The sequence below is a fragment of the Geotrypetes seraphini genome, chromosome 15 (assembly GCF_902459505.1).
Source record: "Geotrypetes seraphini chromosome 15, aGeoSer1.1, whole genome shotgun sequence".
In the NCBI taxonomy this organism is placed as follows: Eukaryota; Metazoa; Chordata; class Amphibia; order Gymnophiona; family Dermophiidae; genus Geotrypetes; species Geotrypetes seraphini.
In genome coordinates, this window is record NC_047098.1 from 71,495,803 (window position 1) to 71,517,097 (window position 21,295).

Below are 21,295 nucleotides of genomic sequence, written 5' to 3' on the forward strand. Positions count from 1 at the left end.
TCCAGGTGGGGGAATACCATGGTCCGGTACAACGGCATGTTAACCTTTTCAGATCTGTTTGTGATACCCTTCTTAATCATTCCTAGCATTCTGTTTGCCCTCGCCGCCACACATTGGGTGGACGGTTTCATAGACTTGTCTACAAGTATTCCCAAATCTCTTTCCTGGGGGCTCTCTCCGAGTATAGCACCGGACATCCTGTATTTGTGCATATGATTTTTGTTACCGACATGCATTACCTTGCACTTATCCACATTGAACTTCATTTGCCATTTCGCAGCCCATAAGCTCTTTACTTCTCCGAAAGAGGATTCTTCGGTAGCATATATTACCAAGCGCTCTTCTGTCACGCATATAAGTTCTTCACCCCCTAAACTGTACTGTTCCCTCAGGTTTTTGCAGCCCAAATGACCTTGCATTTTTTAGCATTAAATTTTAGCTGCCAAATTTCAGACCATTCTTCAAGCTTCACCAGGTCTTTCTTCATGTTATTCACACCATCTGGCATGTCTACTCTTGCAGATTTTAGCATCATCCGCAAAGAGGTAAATCTAACCCAACAACCCTTCAGCAATATCGTTTTAAAATTGCTAAAAAGAACAGAACCTTGAGGCACACCACTGGTAACATCCCTTTCCTCAGAACGATCTCCATTGATCACTACCCTCTGTCACCTTCTACTTAACCAGTTCTTGACCCAGCCAGTCACTTTGGGACCTATTCCGAGCGCACTCAGTTTATTTATTAGACGTCTAAATACACCACATCTAGCGCACTCCCTCTTTTCAATTCTTTGATCACCCAGTCAAAGAAATTAATCAGATTTGTCTGACAAGACGTACCTCTAGTGAATTCATGTTGCCTCCAGTCCTGTAATCCACAGGATTCCAGAAACTTGCAGCACGGGACTAAGCAGGCACGCAAAAAGTGCGCACCTGCTTCGTGCACCGCCCTGCCGCTGCCGGAAGAGCGTAGGGGAACCAAGGCAGGAGCGCGGAAAGTGCGCTGGACCCTCGTGATGGGAAAAAAGTACCAATGGACAGGGGGCTGGCTGGGGTTGGCTGGGTGGCTGCCCCTACACGTGCCTACCATTAAACGTGCTCGTACCCTGTCCCAGCCTACCACCAGAGGGGGGACAGGGTACAGGGCACACCATTTGGTTCAGAATTTTTTTTTTCTTGGTTTTTCCTCCTCTGTAGGTGGGTGTGTCTTATGGTCAGGTGCATCTTATAGAGCAAAAAATACGGTAAATAGCCAAATTCAAATAATTCCCCCAAATAAACCGAATCGTGCTTTGTTGGGACAGAACTGAGGACCAAGATAAGTCGATTGAATGGCATTACATGTTGTTAACCTGGATATTTATATTGATATTCAGTAGCACCAGCATTTGAATGTTCTGGATCTGTACTATTTTGCACAATTATAGTTGGTGCTGTCTTTTCAGCATAATGTATATGACGATGTTAAAAAATTTTAAACTTGTCAGCATATGGTTATGTTGTATGCACTGTTAATGTGGTGATAATATGATTAAAGTAATTAAGTTAAAAATAGCATAAACAAAAAAAGATTGCAAAAAAGGCTCAGACTGAGCTTCAGATTACCGTAATTTTCTGGTTACTAGATTCTGAGCAGGTTTCTGTGGTCCTTTTTCCTCTCTAAAAACGATGTTTACTGTCTGACATAACACAGAAGTCTGGTGTTTTATTAGAATCGAGCTCTCTCATGTATTATGGTTGTATTGTCACTACTGGACCACCAATACCTATACTTTGGGGGGGGAGAAAAAAGGTCACCTCAGTTTATATTCTAATATATATATGGTAGAAAGGTTTCTCCATCTTTGTTTTTCTGGACAACCCTAATACTATATCATACACTGTAAGACATTTTCTAGTGCAATAGGTGTGTCATTCTGGACAAGCGGGTTATCCCCCATAGCCACGAGCTATATGCAGAAGGAGTGCACTCTGGATATTTGCTATGACCCTCCTGCTTCACCTGGAGCTCTACTGCCACCTGCAGTTTTCCCTTGTGCACGTGAGCCAGAAGAAGTGTTTCTGTTCTCTCTTGTTTTTCTTGTTTTATTCGGTGTTTTTGATTTTATTAGGTGTTTTTAAGTGCTTGGAGTGTCAGCTCTGTCTGCATAGAGAAGAAGCAGACAGGTCCCCAGCTGACAGGCCAATCCCTGGGGTACCTGTTAGCCAGCCTACACAAGTATTTTGGAGCCTGGGGCCATCCCCACTTACCTTCCCTCTCCTACTGCTTCGCAGGGGTTTGAGCGCAGGCTGTTAGGTGTCCTTAGGAGGCTCAGTGGTGTCTTACAGGGTGCAATTTTTTTTTTTTTTTGCCTCCCCCCTTCCATGGGGGTGGTCAGACGTTGTGTCTGGCTGGCAGCCCAAAGATCAGCATTGAAGAGAAATTTTCAGCATGAGGCAGTGATTTTTCTCCAGAGACAAGCAGGGGAAATGCAGGGACACTTGCTGGTGAAGTCCTGTGACTGAGCCTGCGTGCCGGTGCTCTCCTCTAGATACAGTTGATTTTCGTTGTGTGTGTGTGGGGAGGGGGGGGGGAATTTAACTACTGAGCATATGTAGGCACCTTACCTCTCTTTCTCCGCCCCCTTACTACCATATTTAGTTTTTTTCTTTGAACAGCCTCCTAGCAAGTCACAGCTCCCTCCTCCTCCTTGCCTCTTCAAAAATGATAATAATAATTACATAGAATATAAACAGAAAACCTTTTCTTTAATGACAGAATATCATTAAAGCGGTCTTTGGGATGCTACCAACTTACCTCACCTCTCAATTCTGCCTCAACTACCCTAATAAGAACTCTTGCAGAATAAATCTCTTTAATTACCCATCTCTAAAATCATGTCACTACAAGAAGTTCCTTGACAGAATGCTATCGTTCCAGGCAGCCAAACTGAACACATGGCTCGTAAAACCCATACTCGAGGCCGCATCATACGCTGACTTCAGAAAATCTCTGAAGACTCGTCTCTTTAACACAATCTGAGTTCTCTTCCATTGACAATTCTGTATCCCTGAAAGCGCTTTCTCTTCCAATTACCCCTCTTACCCCCATTGCATGTATATTATTGTAAACCTCTCTTTTTCTCATTGCATGCAGCTTCTTGTAAACTGCCCCTAACTCATGTATCCTGTTGCAAACCGCTCCGTACTTCTGTATCCTGCTGTAATCATTTGTTGCTTGTTGCAAACATCTCGTACTCTCGTTGCTTGTATCTTCTTGCAAACCACTCTGAACATATGTATCTTGTTTTAAACCGCTCTGAAATTATGTATCTTGTTGTAAACTCATGTTTTTTTGTTGTAATCATCGCATTCTCTCAATGCACGAATCTTGCTGTAAACCGCTTTGAACTTATGGTATAGCGGTATATAAGAAATAAAATTATTATTATTATTATTATTTAATCAGGAATTATAAAAAAAAAAAAAGGAACTCTTCACGCAGTCTCAACCAATTTTTATTTCTCTCTTCAGCCAAAAAAAAAAACAACCAACGAAGAAAACCGCCAATAGCATTTTTTCTGACTGCAAGCTTTAGGACTGTGAAGTCTCTCTTTCTTCATGGAAGGCGGCTCCACTTCAATGACACTTTATGCCAACAGCACTGGGAACTCTCTGAGGCAGCAGTCATCGGCATTTGCTCCTCCCCTTCAAAGCCCAGGTTAGGTACCTCTGGGGGTAGGAAGCTCAACATCACTGCAGCCATTAGTCAGACCTCAAACGGCACCTGCTGCCAGTATTAAAAAGAAGCAGCCGGTGAAGGTGGCATGTAAAATCCGCCCTCCACCGACTTTCACAAAGGGAGTTTGCAACTCCCAAAAACAGCCTATGACTGCTGCACGTAGAAAGGACAAGTTAGAGACCTCCCCTACCACAACAATGGACTCTACAGATTCTTGCTGCCTGCCAGAGAGCACGATACCTACGCGTGACTCATTTACCGGCAGCTAGTCATCTGAGAGAAGCCAAGGTGAGAATTAGAAAACATAACGCTAATAGAGCAGACATTGGGGAAGCTTATGATGTACATCCTCATGCTATGTCTGCTCCTGCTTATAGCATTTAGAAAGTTTTTCTAATCATGCAGTTTGGCGTGCATTCATACAGGCTCGACTAAAAGAAAATAAATTTTAAAATATGAGTATACACTGTATACTACAAGCAAAAGAAATATATATATACTACAAGCAAAAGAAAGCCGCCTCATAACTTCTTTTTTTGTTACCGGCAAACACTGGATCAATTACACGGCAGTTGCTAGAACTGTGAAGAATCCTTCCACTTATTTTTCTGCATGGATGGGCTCTCTTGCCCTCTCTCACACAGTGGCGCTTTGAACCAATGGCTCTGAGAAATCGCTGAAACTAGCGCTGCTTACTCCTCCCCCCTCATGGCCCAGGTTAGATACTGCCGGGGGATGGAAATTTATTGCTGCTGATGTAGTTCATTAAAAAAAACAAAAAAAAAACACCTGAACGGCACCTGTGGCAAGTGCAGCACCTTGCAAAACAAATCCACGCTGCTTGCTCACCCCCTTCAGGGCCCTGCTTCGGCACCGCTGGGGGAGGGATGCATCAACAACAGCTGTCATTCCAGGAGACTCGGCAGAGCATAAACAGGACAACTGGCAGAAAGAACTATTACCCCTTCTTCATTGGCTTGAGTTACAGCAGTGCATGGTTCATAAGAGTTACCTCACACTGCTTTGCATCCAAAGAATAAGAAAGGGAAGGCTCCGATGAGCTCAGTTTCAGCTCTACAGTCTTTCCTCACTTTGTACCACTCCGCTTCGGAGGAGTCAGGTAAACTTTTAAACTCTTCAATGGGCTCAGACCAAAGGTATATGGTCTGCCTCTTAAGTCTCCCTGGAGCAACACCTTGTACTACTTAAACAGCCCGCTATGCCGTTTTTTGATACCTCAATCTTCTGTTCTGAGACAGAGACTTACTAACACTGTTTCCAATTTTTTCTATCTGTCCAAAAGTTTCTGTAGTACAGCCTAAGTAGTGTAGTAGATCCCAAAGAGAATCTACTACACTACTAACCCCTAACCAAAGGGGCCAGTTTCCCACCTCAGACATAAGGCCTACACAGGCCACATTACTCCAGCTGGACCTCAGACTTCAACCTGTGTGCCCCCCTCTCCCCCACTACAAGATATAGACATTTCAGGGGCTTAGTTGCACCACGTGGATGTCCACAAATCAGCTCCTGATCCTCCTATCCAGATTGAGCCAATGCACCAACTAGTACAAGCAGAGGAAGATTCATACCACTTCCTAGCAGCAAGCTAGCCCATTTCAACATGACAGGAAATCACCGCAAACAACTGGGTTTTTCACGATCATTTTTAAAGATACTCCTTCACTTTCCTTCCTCACCATCCCCACGTTCTTTTTTCTCCAACATTCAGCATACCATACCATCACATTCCTCATCTGGCAAGAGAGATCTTCCTGTTGCATGGTCTTCGACCTATACTTGGATCCCGACCTCGCAACAGAACATTTTTGGATGATTTCATTTCCAGCAATACTCCCACTTCTCAGAAAAGACAATTGGTTAGCCACATTGGACCTCATTCATCTTTCCCTCTGGAAATGATCTACACTTTATATTTCTCACCAACCATTACAAGTACCCTCTCAGCAGACACTGAATTTTCACAAAGTGCTAGGCGGTGGTAGTAGCCAACTTGAAGAGAAAACACCACATGGTGTTTCCTTACTTAAGTGACTGTCTCCTAGTAGCACACTCCAGGGAGCAGTTGCTTCTCACCATTCAGCTCGCAGTGCATTCTCTCAAACGCTGGTTTCCTAATCAAATGGATCAGTCAAAGTTCCATCCAGTTTGTTGTCTTGCGTGTATTGGGGCACAACTTGACACGGTCACTTCAAGGACCCATCTTCCTGATGAACATCATCAAACAACAATCTCCCACTCTTGCAGCGTGCATGCAATTCTTAGGTCACATGACCTCTTCCCTTGTTTAGGTACTACACACAAGGCTGCTCATGCTGAATTGGACTCAGCAAACTCAATGATTGGCAACTTTCATCTACTTATCCAAACAGACAAGCAAGGGGGTTTGCTGTCCCCTTCCATTTGTTAAAAAAGGCTCCTGTCTGTAGACCTTTGCTCTTTCTCTTTTCACAGAAATACAAGTGGTATACATTCCAGGGAGGATGAACATCATTGCAGACTCTCTTAAACACAAACTCGATCTTCACATGCGATCTTTCAGCTCCGGTTTCGGTGGTGTTGCTTTTTCTTCAAGCCGGCCTTGACAAGGGCCTCACCATAGCTTCCCTTCTAGTCCAGACAGTCTTCACACATTAGTCTGCAGGAGGGCACTATTGTTTTACCTGGATAAAACTAGGGCTATCTGTACCACTAATCAACTTCTTGTTTACTTCAATTCAGTTACTCAAGGAAATGCAGTATCTAACCAGACTTTGTCCTCGTGAATTTCTCATTGCTTTTCTTTTTTGCTATACTGGAGCTCACCTATCTCCTTCCAGACAGATTGGAGCTCATCAAGTACGAGCCACAGCTTTCTCATTTGCAAACTTGAAATCAGTCCCAATTCTGGATATCTGCAAAGCAGCAACATGCTAAGCACTATTGTTTAGATCAGAGTCCAGCGCAAGATACTCGGTTTGGACAATGAGTTCTTTGAAATTTATTTGCGCTATAAGTTCTTTCCTCTTTCCATCTCTTGTTTCAAGTTAGGGACTCGCCACCAAGTGTGCCTGCATTTCCCCTGCTTGTCTCCGGAGAAAGCAAAGTTGCTTACCTGTAACAGATTCTCCATAGACAGCAGGGGAATGCAGCCACACTTGCCCACCCTCCATCCTCTCTCTAACATTTGTTAACTAAGCTGGTGACATAACTGAATAGCTGGGGGATGGAGTTCGAGAGGCAAGGTGCCCGCGCAACAACCTACTATATCTAGGGGAGAGCACCGGCATCCAGGCTCAGTCAGAGTACTTCACCAGCAAGTGTAGCTACATTTCCTTGCTGTCTATGGAGAACCCCTGTTACAGGTAAGCAACTTTGCTTTTTCCAGCTACTATAAAGAGCTGAGTAAGACTGCAGCACATTGCCAGTACAGGTCACACTATGTAAGGCTGCTACAGCCTCTGAGGTGAATTGGCAGGGTGGGGTGGGGGTGATCCTGAAAAACAGGTTTTTTCAGGTGTAAAAATCTTGACGGCAGCCATCTTGGATTTTTAGCGATCTTCTTTCAAAGTTTCCCTGCACTTCCAGATCTCTATGTCCCATGCTTCTCCATCCACCAAGAAATCACAATGACGCCAGGCTGAGGGAGGTTCCTTTTAATATTGGGGGTAGACTCTTGGCATTTCTGCAGGCCTGGATTCTTATTTCGTCCAACCATTGGGCTCTGGACATTATTTGGTCAGGCTATAAGCTGGAATTTACCTGGCCTCTAAGAGATTGGTTTATGGACTTTCCCATAGGGTACATGGAAAAGGTGGATAAAATATAATAATAATAATCATCAGTTTATATACCTCAAGGTCATGAAGTTCTACGCAGTTTACAATAATTAAAAATATAAGCCATTGTGAGAAGATTGCTCAATATTCAGTTCATAGAGCCTGTGCCGCCTGAAGACTTGGGCTCAGGGAGATATGCCATATACTTTATTGTGCCAAAGAAAGGCTCTGACAGTTGGAGACCCATGCCAGACCTTACTCAGTCACTGTAAATGCAGCACTCAAAGTTTCCCATAGGGTACCTGGAAAAGGTGGATAAAATATAATAATAATAATCATCAGTTTATATACCTCAAGGTCATGAAGTTCTACGCAGTTTACAATAATTAAAAATATAAGCCATTGTGAGAAGATTGCTCGATATTCAGTTCATAGAGCCTGTGCCGCCTGAAGACTTGGGCTCAGGGAGATATGCCATATACTTTATTGTGCCAAAGAAAGGCTCTGACAGTTGGAGACCCATGCCAGACCTTACTCAGTCACTGTAAATGCAGCACTCAAAGTTTCCCATAGGGTACCTGGAAAAGGTGGATAAAATATAATAATAATAATCATCAGTTTATATACCTCAAGGTCATGAAGTTCTACGCAGTTTACAATAATTAAAAATATAAGCCATTGTGAGAAGATTGCTCGATATTCAGTTCATAGAGCCTGTGCCGCCTGAAGACTTGGGCTCAGGGAGATATGCCATATACTTTATTGTGCCAAAGAAAGGCTCTGACAGTTGGAGACCCATGCCAGACCTTACTCAGTCACTGTAAATGCAGCACTCAAAGTTCCATGCTTTCGCATGGAGACGGTTTGATCTGTCATGATGGCAGTGAACCTGGGAGTGTTCCTTGCTACTCTGACAGAGGCCTACTTGCAAGTTCCTATTTTCCCAGATCACAGAAAGTATCTCAGATTTCATGTTCTGTAAAATCATTATCAAATTTCAGCTCTACCATTTGTCCTAGTGATAGCTCCTCACACCTTCACCAAAGTGATGATTGTGATAGCAGCTCACCTATGCAAGATGGGAATGCAAATGCATCCCTACCTGGATGACTGGCTTATCAGGGCCCCATCATTGTCCACATTTCATCAGGTGATCCAAGTCCTGGAGGATCTGGGTTGGATTGTAAATTACCAAAAGAGCAATTTGACACTGATTCAATCACTGGAGTACTTGAGAGTCTTGTTCGACACAGTTACCGGCCGCATCTGTTTACCATAAGCATGCAAACAGAAGCTGTTCTCTCAGATTTCTTGTCTGTTTGACAAGTCAGCTCCATCAGCATGGGACTATCTTCAAGTCTGGGCTGGGGTCCATGGTGGTCACAATAGATATGGTGGCTTGGGTGAGAGCCAACATACATCCTCTCCAGTATGTGTTACTCTCATGCTGGTCTGCACAGACACGCGTAACAGAAATGTCTACCCTGGACACTGGAGGCTCAAGCCAACATGGAATGGTGGCTCTGTCCTCAGTTACTTGCCAAGAGCATACCTCTTTGGATTGCTTCTGGATAGTCATAACAACAGATGCCAGTTTCCTAGGCTGGGAAGCTCATTGCAGGGGTGTTGGACGTCCTCTCAGAAGTAGTGGTCGATTGACAGGCTAGAACTATAGACCATTCAGTTGGCTCTGGTAAAATTGCAGAAGACTAGAAGGTCAAGCAGTCAGTCGTCTTTGTCAATTCTACCACAATGGCATATGTCAGACATCAGGGAGGCTCCAAGAGTGCAGCTCTAAGGCACTATTAGCAGCGCATGTTGTAGGTTTGGACAATGTTCAAGCTTGACTTCCTCAGAAGACCTTGGATCCAGGCGAGTGGATGCTGTTGATGGCAGCGTTTCAGGCCATTGTTCAGTCTTGGGGTCGTCCACACTTCAAACTCATGGTGACGACAAGAAAACAGGTTCTTCAGTCAAAGATTTGAGGCCGGAAGTGAGGGTCTAGATGCTGTGATCCAGCTGTGACCCCAGATCATCGTATTGTGTTTTTTCTCTCTGGCCCATGATAAGCTGCATCCTTCAACGGATTGCAACTCATCAGGGAAGGGTCATTCTGGTGGCTCCAGACTGGCCTTGCAGACTGTGGTACACAGATCTGATTTGTCTTTGAGCAGTCCATGGCCTCCGTATGCAGGTGTATCCAGACCTCCTTTTGCAGGGTCCAGTATGCATGGAGGATCCGGATTCCTTTGCTTTTACGGCATGGCTATTGAACACGAAGCGTTAGAGCGTAAAGGTTATTCAGAAGTGATCATTGCCACTCTTCTCAGGTCTTAGAAGTAAACCACAATCTCTGCTTACGCTTAAGCATGGAAGACTTTCCAGCATTGGTGTGGCCAGGAACATGTGGAACCATTTACAGCTCCGATTTTGGTGGTGTTGGTTTTTCTTCAAACTGGCCTTGATAAAGGCCTCACCATAGCTTCCCTTCTGGTCCAGGTAGCAGGGCTCGGGACTGTAAATCTACACTGGTGTCTCATACAGACATCACCAGATTTCTGAAGGGTAGTCTATGTAACAGACCACCGATCAAACCATCATTCCCTTTGTGGGGCCTTAACATGATTCTGCAAGATCTCACCAAAGCTCCGATCGAGCCGCTGGAAGAATCGTCCCTCTTTGACTTGAAACTAAGGCAGTTTTTCTGGTAGCGGTAACCTCAGATAGACAAGTCTTGAAGTTCTAGGCTCTTTCTTGTAGAAATCCTTTCCTTAAAAACTCAGAAACTGGAGTCTCCTTATGCACTGTTCATTCCTTTCTGCCAAAGGTGGTTACGGCATTTTGTGTTAATCAGGAAGTTCACTTACCTGTATTCCACCCCATAGGTTCTAAGAAAGAGGAGCACATTTTGAAGAAGTTGGATATCAGAAGTCACCAATGAGTTTAGGCTCTGACCAACTGTTTGTGCCGACTCATTCAACCAAGTGAGGCGTGCCCGCTTCTAAGACCACGATTTCCAGATGGATCCATATGGCAATTTTGTCAGCCTACATTATCTGTGGGAAACGGTCCCCTGTTTATGTTAAGGCACATTCGACCAGAAGTGTAGCTTCATCATGGATAGAGACTAGGGTAGTCTCTCTAGCAGAGATTTGTAGAGCTGCAACTTGGTCCACTCTACATATAGTTGCCACCTTTTACAGGGTGGATGTTGTGGCAAGAGAGTGTCTGCCTTTGGTTCCTCCATGTTACAGGATGATACAGTCAGCCTGCCCTAGATTTCTGGGACTGCATTTGTCTGTCTCGTTTGTCCAGAATGACACACCTATTGCACTGGATAACACTTGATAACATTTTTCCCAGTAGATAGGTGTGTCACTCTGGACCCCTGCCCTGTCCTTCCTCCGCCTGCCTACTGTCTCATTCTATTTGTTCTTCTCCAAGTATGAATCGTGGATGCCAGTCAGCCCTTTGGGCCCTGAAGAATGCTGTAGAATATGTTTTCCTCTAGTGCACAGCTTTGACTATAGTTAAAGGGAGCTTCAACTATCAACCAATGATTTCAACCGATAGTATAACTTTCTATCAGTTAACTTGCATCCCTTCACTTTTTAACTTATTTAGAACCTCAGCGCCACCACTCAGAGCTCAATTGGATTTCATTGCTCTAAGCTTTATGTGCCAGCTCCTCATCGGTTCCTTAATTTTTAATATCCGTTTTTTATTTTTATTTTTAGTGTATTAGCTTTTGTATAATTTATTTTACTTATTTAACTTATAAGCATGTACTTAAGCATGTACTTAACTTGCAACTTGTGGTCTCTGGCTAGGGGAAACATCACGCCGACATGTTTCGCTGCTAGAGCTTTATCAAGGCTTTGCCCCTAAAACAGAACAAAAGCTATCAGCATTACCCTGAAAAAAGACAGACATGGCTACAATTATTTAAAGCTACGCTGACTAACATCTCTCACTCACCTATAAATTCAGCCGCCAACCTGTGACCACTTTGTCCTCAGATATGGCGGCGGCGTTCTTACTCAGATGTTAAATAGAGCGGAGCCCGGCTGTAACGCGACTACGTCATCACGTTAATGCCGCGTCAGCAGGCACTCCGATCGTAACCACATTAATTTCATTAATATCAATAATAAAGAAGAAGAGCCCAATTTTTTGGCTACCTCCTCACTCAGACACATGTTACATTAGAGAGCCCCATTCTAACTCTGCATTTAAACCTTGTGGGGTCACTGTATTTAAGGTGTAAATCCATCGCTGTTCTTTATAATTCAAAAATTCTTCAATGTAGAATATGTTTTAGCATCTACAGAAATACTAAGTTTCCCATTTTCCCTTCACATAATTTCAATTGAGCTTTGCATGCTTGGGTACTAACTGCAGGTGGCAGTAGAGCTCCCAGTGAAATAGGAGGGTCACAGAAAAAGTCCAGTGAATTCCTTCTCCATATGGCTTGCAGCCATGGGGAGATAACCCACCCATCTACTGGAAAAGATATTATCAAGGTAAGGACATAATTTCGGTTGCATACCCAATATGGTTTAGTACTAGGATCAAAATTAGTTTTTCAGATCAGCTATTTGCATATATATGGTTTAAATATATACAGGTATAAAATAAGTACCTGTCTATATGTAAACCACTTTGAATGTGTAACCATAAAAAGGTGGTATACAAGTGCCATTCCCTTTTCCTAAAAAGAAATTGCATCTCGTGTGCTGGTTTTCTGTTGAGCTTATTGCTTTTAAGTCCTGATTTGAAAAGTTTTACTTGATGCTTCACAAATAGCATATGAAGTTTTCTCAGGCTAGTTACTGCCAAATGTAGGGGCTTTTTTAAAATTTATTTATTAAACATAGATATAAAATAAGATGCAAATCATTTAGTGCTCACTGGTGACCATTGGTATGCACTAAGCTTTAGTAAAACGGTCCTTAGACTAAAATCCATTGGTTTAACAATGAGTTTTATTCTTGAAAAGGTGTTGAATAGGCATTTCAGTTCCTATTAGTGAGCAAACAAAAGACACGGTACATTTAAAATTCTCCAAAATATATATATAAACACATGGGAATTTAGACATGTTAATAGAAAGAAAATGTCTTTCTTGGTTTCATATTGGATTTATTTTGTGTGGCATATTTTGGGTTTCCATTTTTATTTTTCAGAGTATTGTCAACATTAGCCCACAAAGGAGTATATCCTATGCTGTAGATTGTTTGCTTTATGGAGTAGTAGAATAAGTAAAGGTTGTTTGTACTCCCGAAACTGACCAGAGTTGACTAAAGGTTCATCTGAACCATTGAGAGATTTAATGTTAGAATTTTAGCAAGGGGCACTTAAGTCCCATAGAAATCATGAAATATTGCATTATTGACATGCATCCCTAGTAGGATTTCATGTCACACATTACATGACATCAGAACAACCATCCCCTGATTGTTTTGTTCTTACCAAACTTGTTTTTCAACAGAGAATCCAGGCCAGAACCTGAGCAGACTATTTCAGGAAGTACCGAAACGAAGAAATGGTTCTGAAGGTATGTTACAAGCAGGTGTTTTTCTTTGCAGCTAATACCTTGGATAAGGCGAGTGCTATAACTTTATATTTCATTAGAGCTCTGCAGTTTGATTCTGGCCTGGAATCTAACAGAAAAACAGAAATAGTAAGTATAAAACAAACTACGGGTAGAATAGCGACGCTGCTTATAATTTCAGCACTCTGCTTTCTAAGAATAAACAGGTCATTTACAAATAAACATTGACGTTATCCTGGAAATTATTATAGAATTTGTCTTTCTTGTTTAGTTCTGGATTTTTTTTTAGAGTAACAGAAACATCAATGAAATGGGAGAGAGAAAATCTGCTTATAATTGCATCTGTTACACTATAGCCACTAACAGTAAATTGTTCAAAACAATCTTTTAATACAATACATAAACCACGTATAAAGATTTTTTGATAAGTTTGGGATTTTGTTTTATGGAATTAAGTATTACAGTTATTCAGAACATAAGAATAGCTTAATTGGGTCAGACTAATGGGTCATCTTGCCCAGTAGTCCATCTTCACGGTGGCCAATCCAGGTCACTAGTACCTAGCAAAAACAGTCCATGCTACCAACCCAAGGAAAGCACTGACTTCCCCCATGTCTTTCTCAATAACAGACTATGGACTTTTCCTCCAGGAAATTGTCCAAACCCTTTTGAAACCAGCTACTCTATCCGCTCTTATCATAACCTCTTCTCTTCCACTTCCCTCTGTCCATGTGCACCATCTCTTCCTCTCTTGACTTTCAAAAAGCCTTCGACAAGGTACCGCACGAAAGACTGCTTAAAAAGCTGTGGAAACACGGGGTGCAAGGGGAGGTCCACCGATGGATCAAAAACTGGCTGGCGGACAGGAAACAGAGGGTTGGAGTAAAGGGCCATTACTCAGACTGGCATTGGGTCACGAGCGGAGTTCCGCAGGGGTCGGTGCTGGGACCGTCCCTGCAAGCTCTGCCGTAACCACATCGCCCAAGCACTGAGTTCGCCCACTGTGACCACAGCACCCCCAGCATACCTCCTCAAACCATCAGCAGCAAGCAGCATCTCCTGATGTCTCAGCTGGGTCATGGGACCATGAAGTGATATCAGATGGAGGGATCCTAGGCCAGCTTGAGCAAGCAGGCAGGAGATGCATAATGGGGTAGAGTGCAGGTGGAGCACTCAGTGTTTGTGCCTGGGAAACCACAAATAATTGTTATCCGCAGTTTCATGTAACCACGGTAGGTGGATACGGGGACCCTAGCAAGGGGCTGGCTTGCACTGCCATATGTCTTTCAAGGTCAACCTGACCTGATGATAACTGCAAAGATAATATTCACAGCTTGTGGCAGAAGGCTATGCAATGGTCAAATCTGCTAGATGGATTTAAGACTCATAATAGCAAGGTAGAAGAAGGAACCCTTTTGCATGGTCTCCAGATGAGAGGAGGGGACTTAAAGCAGAGGGAAAGCTTTCTGTGTACTAGAGAGTTGCACGGGGACAGAAATCCCACCCATCCCCGCCAGGATCCTCTCCGTCCCCACCCGTCCCCGCCAGGATCCTCTCCGTCCCCACCCGTCCCCGTCAGGGTCCTCTCTGTCACTACCCATCCCCACAAGGAATTACCTCAGTCCCCGCCCATCCTCATATAAAGCAGCAATTACTTCTGACAGGATCATCAATTCCACAATTTCTTTTGTGTTTGCGCTGCTGTTTTCCTTGTGGAATCTCTTTGGTGGAACCCTTTTTTTGTTTTCTGTTCAGGTAATTCACTTATAAACCTCCTCTTTTACTAAGGCTGACGTGTCCATTATATTATATGGACGAACCCTGCTTCCAAAGCCTTCCATCTCCGTGGGAGTCCCGTTGGCTAGAGGGGGGTCCCTGTGGGAGTCCTGTGGGACCCGCGGGATTCCTGCGATCCCCGTTCCCGTGCAGACCTCTACTGTGTACTTACAAACGACAGCATGTGTCAGCAGACCCACCCTTGGTTCTGATAAAGCTGGAACCTTCCAGACCCCTCAAGAAAAAAACATAAAACAAACAACCACCAAGTAAAAATGGAAATATAGTTTTGGTGCCCATAAATAACAAAGCTGGCTAGTTTAGTACAGAAAATGAAGGAAGAGGAAAATATACATCCTGATATGCATAATATCGATTTAATGTTGTAAATATTTGTAAAAATTAAACTTTCTTTTCTGAAGTGGACTGTGAAAACTAAAAATGTCACTCATCTGTGGCCAAAATAAATTGTTTAACTGTTAATACAAAATATATCAACTTGAAATTTTTATTTTTGTTGATCACTGTTAGCTTCATTTTCTCTCCAGGTAACATAACAACAAGGATCCGAACTCCAGAGACTGGTTCTGATGAAGCCATCAAATCAATTCTAGAGCAAGCCAAAAGGGAGCTGCAAGTACAGAAAACTGGTGAGCTCAAAACATTTTCTGCTCTTCTTTTACACTTAGCTGACATTTGTTTTTTTCAAGATCATTCATAAAGAATATACTTCTGAAAGTTTGTAATCTTGGAAAAAGACCACAATATCAAAATTTCCATAATATGGATGTTTCCTGTGTAATAGGTGTGTCATTCTGGGCAAGCCATCTGCAGAAGGAATCCATTCCAGGTTTGTTTGTTTTTTGTATCTCTCCTACTTCACTGAGAGCTCTACTGCCATCTACAGTTTTTCCCTTCTGCACATGAGCCGGAAGGAGTGTTTCTGTTCTGCTATGCTCTTTTCATTATTTTATTCGTATTATTTTTGCCTTTTTTGGTGCTTGGAGTTTCCCTGTTTGTGGGTCTGGCTCTGCCTGAATGGAGAAGAAGCAGACAGTGGTCTGCAGCTGAAAGGCCAATCCCTTGTGGTACCTGTTGGCCAGATTGCAGAAACATTTTTGGAGCTCTGGGCTGTCTCCAGTTAGACTTGCTCACCCACTGCTTAGCTGGGATTTCAGCATTAGGAGGCTCAGCAGTGTTTCACAGTGTGCTGGCTGCTTTTCTGCCTCCCCCCTTCTAGTTGCGCATTTGTCATCCATTTTTCAACTGCTTGTAGGGTTTTTTCCAATTTTTCTGTAGAATTGGGGTCAGGAGAATCGAAGGGTAGAAGTATGGTGATGTCATCAGCGTAGCTGAAAGAGGTTACATTTAGGTTGTCTAGGGTGGAACCCAGAGAGGATAAAAAGAGGTTGAAGAGAGTAGGTGAGAGTAGTGATCCTTGAGGTACCCCGCAGGGGTTGCACCATGGATCTGATTTAAGATTGTTTGATTTAACTCTATAAGATCTGGTTTTAAGGAATCCTTGGAACCAGTTATATACCCTGCCTGAAATCCCTATGGCTTCTAGTGTCTGTAGTAGGATGGTGTGGTCAACCAGATCGAATGCTGTGGATAGATCAAGTTGAATTATCAGCATCCTTCTGCTTTTGCTGAGGTGCTGTCGGGCTGTGTCTAGTAGGGTTACTAGTAAGGTCTCCGTGCTGTGGTTGGATCTGAACCCCGATTGAGAGGGGTGGAGAAGATTGTGGTCTTCCAGGTAATTTGTGAGGTATTGGGCAACAAGTCCTTCTATAATTTTGACATATATTGATATTGAGGCCATGGGTCTATAGTTAGCGGGGTTATCTATTAGGCCTTTGTGATCCTTCACAATTGGAGTGATTATGATTTCTCCTAGGTGCTGCGGGAATTGACCTTCAGTGAGAGTAATTTGGATCCATTGCATGAGGCTGGCCCTAAATTTGGGGGTGGCGTTAGTTATCAGGTTGCATGAAGCTTGACTGTATTTTTTGTAGAGTCGATTCATATCTGTCCAGTTTACTGCAGGGAATTCGGTCCAGATCCTGTCTGCTGCAATGGCTTCTCCTATTGGGGGATTTGTTGTTATCTCGATGAGGTGGGGTCGTGTGTTATTGAAGATAGTCCTGATTGTTGTGATCTTGTTTTTGAAGTGGTCTGCGAGTTGGGTGGCTGTTGGTGGGTGCTTTCCTTGAGCTCCTAGGTAAGGTTTGGTGTCGGTGAGGTTTTTTACTAGGTTGAAAAGTTTTTTTGAGTCTTGGAGTAGTAGTCTTTTCTTTTTTCCTTGAGCTTGGTCTTGAATTGTTTGATAAGACTTCTCCATGCTATTTTGGATTGATGTTGGTTATTTTTTTCCAGTTTCTTTCCATTTGTCTGCAGTGCCTTTTGAGTTGGAGAAGTTTGGCGTCGAACTATTTGTCTGATTGTCTGCAGATTTTGTGTTTTGATTTTATTGGAGCTAGCTCATTTAGGATTGTTTCACTTAATGTTTGCCATTGCGGTATGAATTCTTTGGGGTCTATGAATTCGATTTCGGGATCTTCTTTATCCCAGAATGTGCTTGGTTTGATTTTTGGGCGGGTTTTGATGGGGGATTTGTGGGGTTTGTGTTTGTAATTGCATTGAGCCTAATTGATATTGAAGGTGTATTTATAATGATCTGACCAGAGGGAAGGGTTCCAGGATCCATTTGAGATGTGTATTTTAGGTGTGTGAGGTTGTTGTCATGAATGCTGCAATATCTAGTTGGTGGCCTTTTTCGTGTGTGGGTTGGGGGTTCAGTATTTGGTAGGATAGTGTTTTGAGGTAGGCGAATAGGCTTTTAGTTTGAGTGGAGGTATGGTCTTCAAGGTGGAGATTGTTGTCTCCTAGTAGCAGGTTGTAGGTTGATGTTAGTGAGTTCTGGAAGATGAAGTCTTCAAGTGTATATTTTGTAGCGCTCCATTTTCCTGGTGCCATATAGCAGAGAATACAGGTTATGGTGTATTTGATTGTATCACCTGATAGTTGGCAGGCTAGTAGATCTAGATCGGGTGTAGTGTGTTTGTCTAGGACTTTTATGTTGAGGTTGTTTTTAGCTAGAATTGCTAATCCTCCCCCTCGCTTTTTTCCCCTGCAGACTAGCTCTACTTTATATCCCTTAGGGCAGAATTCTGTTATGCAAGGGTCTGAGTCAGATGTTAACTAGGTTTCAGCTAGGAATAGGCAGCCTAGTTCTTTAATTATCCAGTCCTTTGGGCTTATCGATCTTATGTTCATATATGCACAGGCTATTGAGGTGCAGGTTGTATTGGGATTTTGGGTGCATTTTGGATGGAGGAGGTTTCTTGGTTGTGGATGGGAGTGGGATGTTGTTGTTAGCTTGGGGGGTGGTCTTTTTCCCCAACTGGGGGGGATGCTTTTATAGGTGATCGTTGAACAGTCTATCAGATTTCTGGATGGTTGGGGTTTTCTTGAAGGTTGGAAGTGTCTGTTGGACTCTGATAGAATTGGGATGGGGGAGATGTGGTATCCAGATGATTTCCAATTTGTTAGAAGCGGGAAGAGTAGTAGGAGGGAGAGCAGGAGTTTAGTTGTGTAGGGGGTCATTTTTGATTTATGTGGGGGGCGATTCTTCTACAAGATGAATCTGTGTGCAAATGTGGGGGAAGATTGGCGGTGTTGATCCTGAGGTGGGTTTTAGTTTTAAGATTAGGACTTGAAAGGGGAAGAGCATAAGTTGTCTCCTTACCTTTCTGCTCTTCTGATGGTGTTGCGATTGAGTTTTCTTGAGCGAGTGTCGGAATGACTTCTATAGGGAGTGTTGTGTTGTTCGGCGTCCTCTCTCTATTAAATCCTAGCTCACGTTTGCAGTCTAACAAAAGCTCTGGCAGGATACACTTTTCAAATCTGACATATTATAATCACAAAACAGAAAATAAAATTAGTTTTTCTACCTTTTATTGTCAATATTCAAATCTTGTTGTTTCCAGGCTCCTGTTGTCTTGCTTGCCAGGGTCTCCTTCTTTCTTCTTTCTCTGTGCTAACCATCCATCTGCCATCTTTGTCCTCCCCGTCCGTTTCCCTTCCCTCCCCCGGAGGTTTGGCATCTTTCCTTTTTTTCGTCTCCATCCACAGATCCACCTTTTCTCAACTACCCTTTCATCCAGCATCTCTCCCTCCTTCCCCACCACCCCAGGGTCCACCATCTCTTCCTTTCTCTTCCCAACTATCCTCCTATCCAATATCTCTATCCCACCTCCACACTATCCTTGTGTCCAACTTCTCTCCCTTTCTGTTCCTTTCCTCCCTAAATCCCATTGCCAATCATCTCTCCCTCTCCTCTATTTTCAGACCCATTATTTCTTCCCCCCAAAGTCCGGCATATGCACGTCACTTTGAACCCCCCCTTTCCTCCCTCCCTCCCTCCGTATACTTCTGCACTAGGGCCCCCCTCCCCTGAAGGTCTGTCCCCTGGAAAGGCCTGCATCTCCCCCTGAAGGCATGTGCCACCATCCCTGAAGGCCTGCTTCCTCCATGAAGGCCTTCCCCCCCCTTAAAGGCCTGCATCCCACCCCTGAAGGCCTGTCTGCCCCCCCTTGAAAGCCTGTCCTCCCCCCTTGAAGGCCTGTCCCCCCCTTAAAGGCTTGCCCCTCCCCCTGAAGGCCTGTCCCCTCCCCCCTTGAGGGCCTGCATCCCCCCGAAGGCCTGCTTGCCTGCCCTCCCCTTGAAGGTCTGTCTCCCCTGAAGGCCTGTCCCCCCCCTTGAAGCCCTGAATCCCCTCCGAAGGCCTGCCTGCCCGCCCCCCTTGAAGGCCAGTCCCCCCTGAAACCTGCATCTCCCCCTGAAGGCCTGTCCCCCCTTAAAGGCCTGCCTGCCTGTTCCCCGCACCCCGAAGGACTGCTCACCCCCCCCCCCCCCACACACACACACATAGAAGGCCTGCGTGTTCCCCCTGGCCTCTCCTGGTGTCTGGCTTCTCCACAGACCTCCCCGCACCATTTACCTGTGAGGAACAGCCTGCAGATAAGATTGCGATGCTAGGGATCTTTCCACTGCTTCGGAGCAGTTTCCTCTGCCACGGTCCCGCCCCTCCTCTGATGTCAGAGGTAGGATCGCGGAGGAAACAGCTACAAAGCAGTGGAAAGATCGCTAGCATTGCAATCTTATCTGCAGGCTTTTCCTCACAGGTAAATGGTGCGGGGAGGCTAGGGGGGAAGCAGGACACCAGGGGGTGGAAACGGAGGCCAGGGGGGGATCCCGACAGCAGCACTTCCCACTGACCCTCCCCATTCGCCCTTTAAAGTAGATGCGGTAACGACCGGCCAGCATGTGCAGCGCTGCCGCTCCTGCTTTAGGGGGGGAGAGTCAGCCGAATTGGGAACCGATTTTTTTTTGTTGTTGTTTGTTTCTAATCGATTCAAATCGATTCACCCGAAGTGAATTGGTGAATCGATTCAAATCGGGCAGCGCTACTCTTTCCTCTGTTCCTCTCCCTCCATTCTCCATCTCTGTAAATAATAGTTACAATTCCTGTTTCCTCTGCTCGTAGCCTTGGAGTCATCTTCGACTCCGATCTCTCATTTTCTCTCCACGTCCAACATTGCTTAAGCCTGTCACTTCTATCTCTATGCACCAAACTCTAGGGAATTGTAAATTATACCACTGAGATACTAATTAATATATACTACTATAATCACCGTGTTTGTTTATAAACATATATTATTTTTGTGCATGTGAAGTACTCAGACCCGCAACTGTAATGGTTAAGATAAAACCAAACCAGTATTGCCGCTGGGACCATCATAGCATTTCACCGTCCCGACCTGACAAATATAGTATATTTGTTTATATTTTTCTTTTTAGTACCCCCTCCTGATGAAGACCACTAAACTCGAGTCGAGGGGCTTACAACATATACATTTTAGGTTCACAGCCAGCATTGCTGCTTATATGTGAGACCTACTGATCGCCAAGGAAAACACAGATAAGTTTCACTTATTTTAATTTGAGTTATGTTTGAAGATTTGCACAAGAGATGGTTATTTATATTATGGCGGTCGGGACGGTGAAATGATATGATGGGTCCCAGCTCAATGCCAGTTTGGTTTTATCTTAATCATTACTGTTGCGGGTCTGAGCACTTCACATACACAAAAATAAGAACATAAGAATTGCCGCTGCTGGGTCAGACCGGTGGTCCATCGTGCCCAGCAGTCTGCTCACGCGGCAGCCCTTAGGTCAAAGACCAGTGCCCTAACTGAGACTAGCCTTTCCTGCGTACGATCTGGTTCAGCAGGAACTTGACTAACTTTGTCTTGAATCCCTGGAGGGTGTTTTCCCCTATAACAGCCTCCGGAAGAGCGTTCCAGTTTTCTACCACTCTCTGTGTGAAGAAGAACTTCCTTACGTTTGTACGGAATCTATCCCCTTTCAACTTTAGAGAGTGTCCTCTCGTTCTCTCCAC

General features: G+C 44.1%; 1 protein-coding gene across 5 annotated transcripts in view; it reads left to right on the plus strand.

The window, feature by feature from the left end:
• CUX1 (cut like homeobox 1) overlaps positions 1-21,295 on the plus strand; it is a 401,081-nt gene that overhangs the window by 195,255 nt on the left and 184,531 nt on the right. Inside the window, exons 16-18 of one of the 5 annotated variants that reach the window (XM_033921595.1) lie at positions 12,994-13,059; positions 15,381-15,482; positions 15,638-15,682. The exons of 1 other annotated variant lie outside the window; for it this stretch is intronic. In XM_033921595.1, the coding sequence (XP_033777486.1) occupies positions 12,994-13,059; positions 15,381-15,482; positions 15,638-15,682 (213 nt within the window). The remainder of the gene's footprint in view (positions 1-12,993; positions 13,060-15,380; positions 15,483-15,637; positions 15,683-21,295) is intronic. 3 more of the 5 variants (XM_033921597.1, XM_033921596.1, XM_033921598.1) reach the window with 3 other exon arrangements.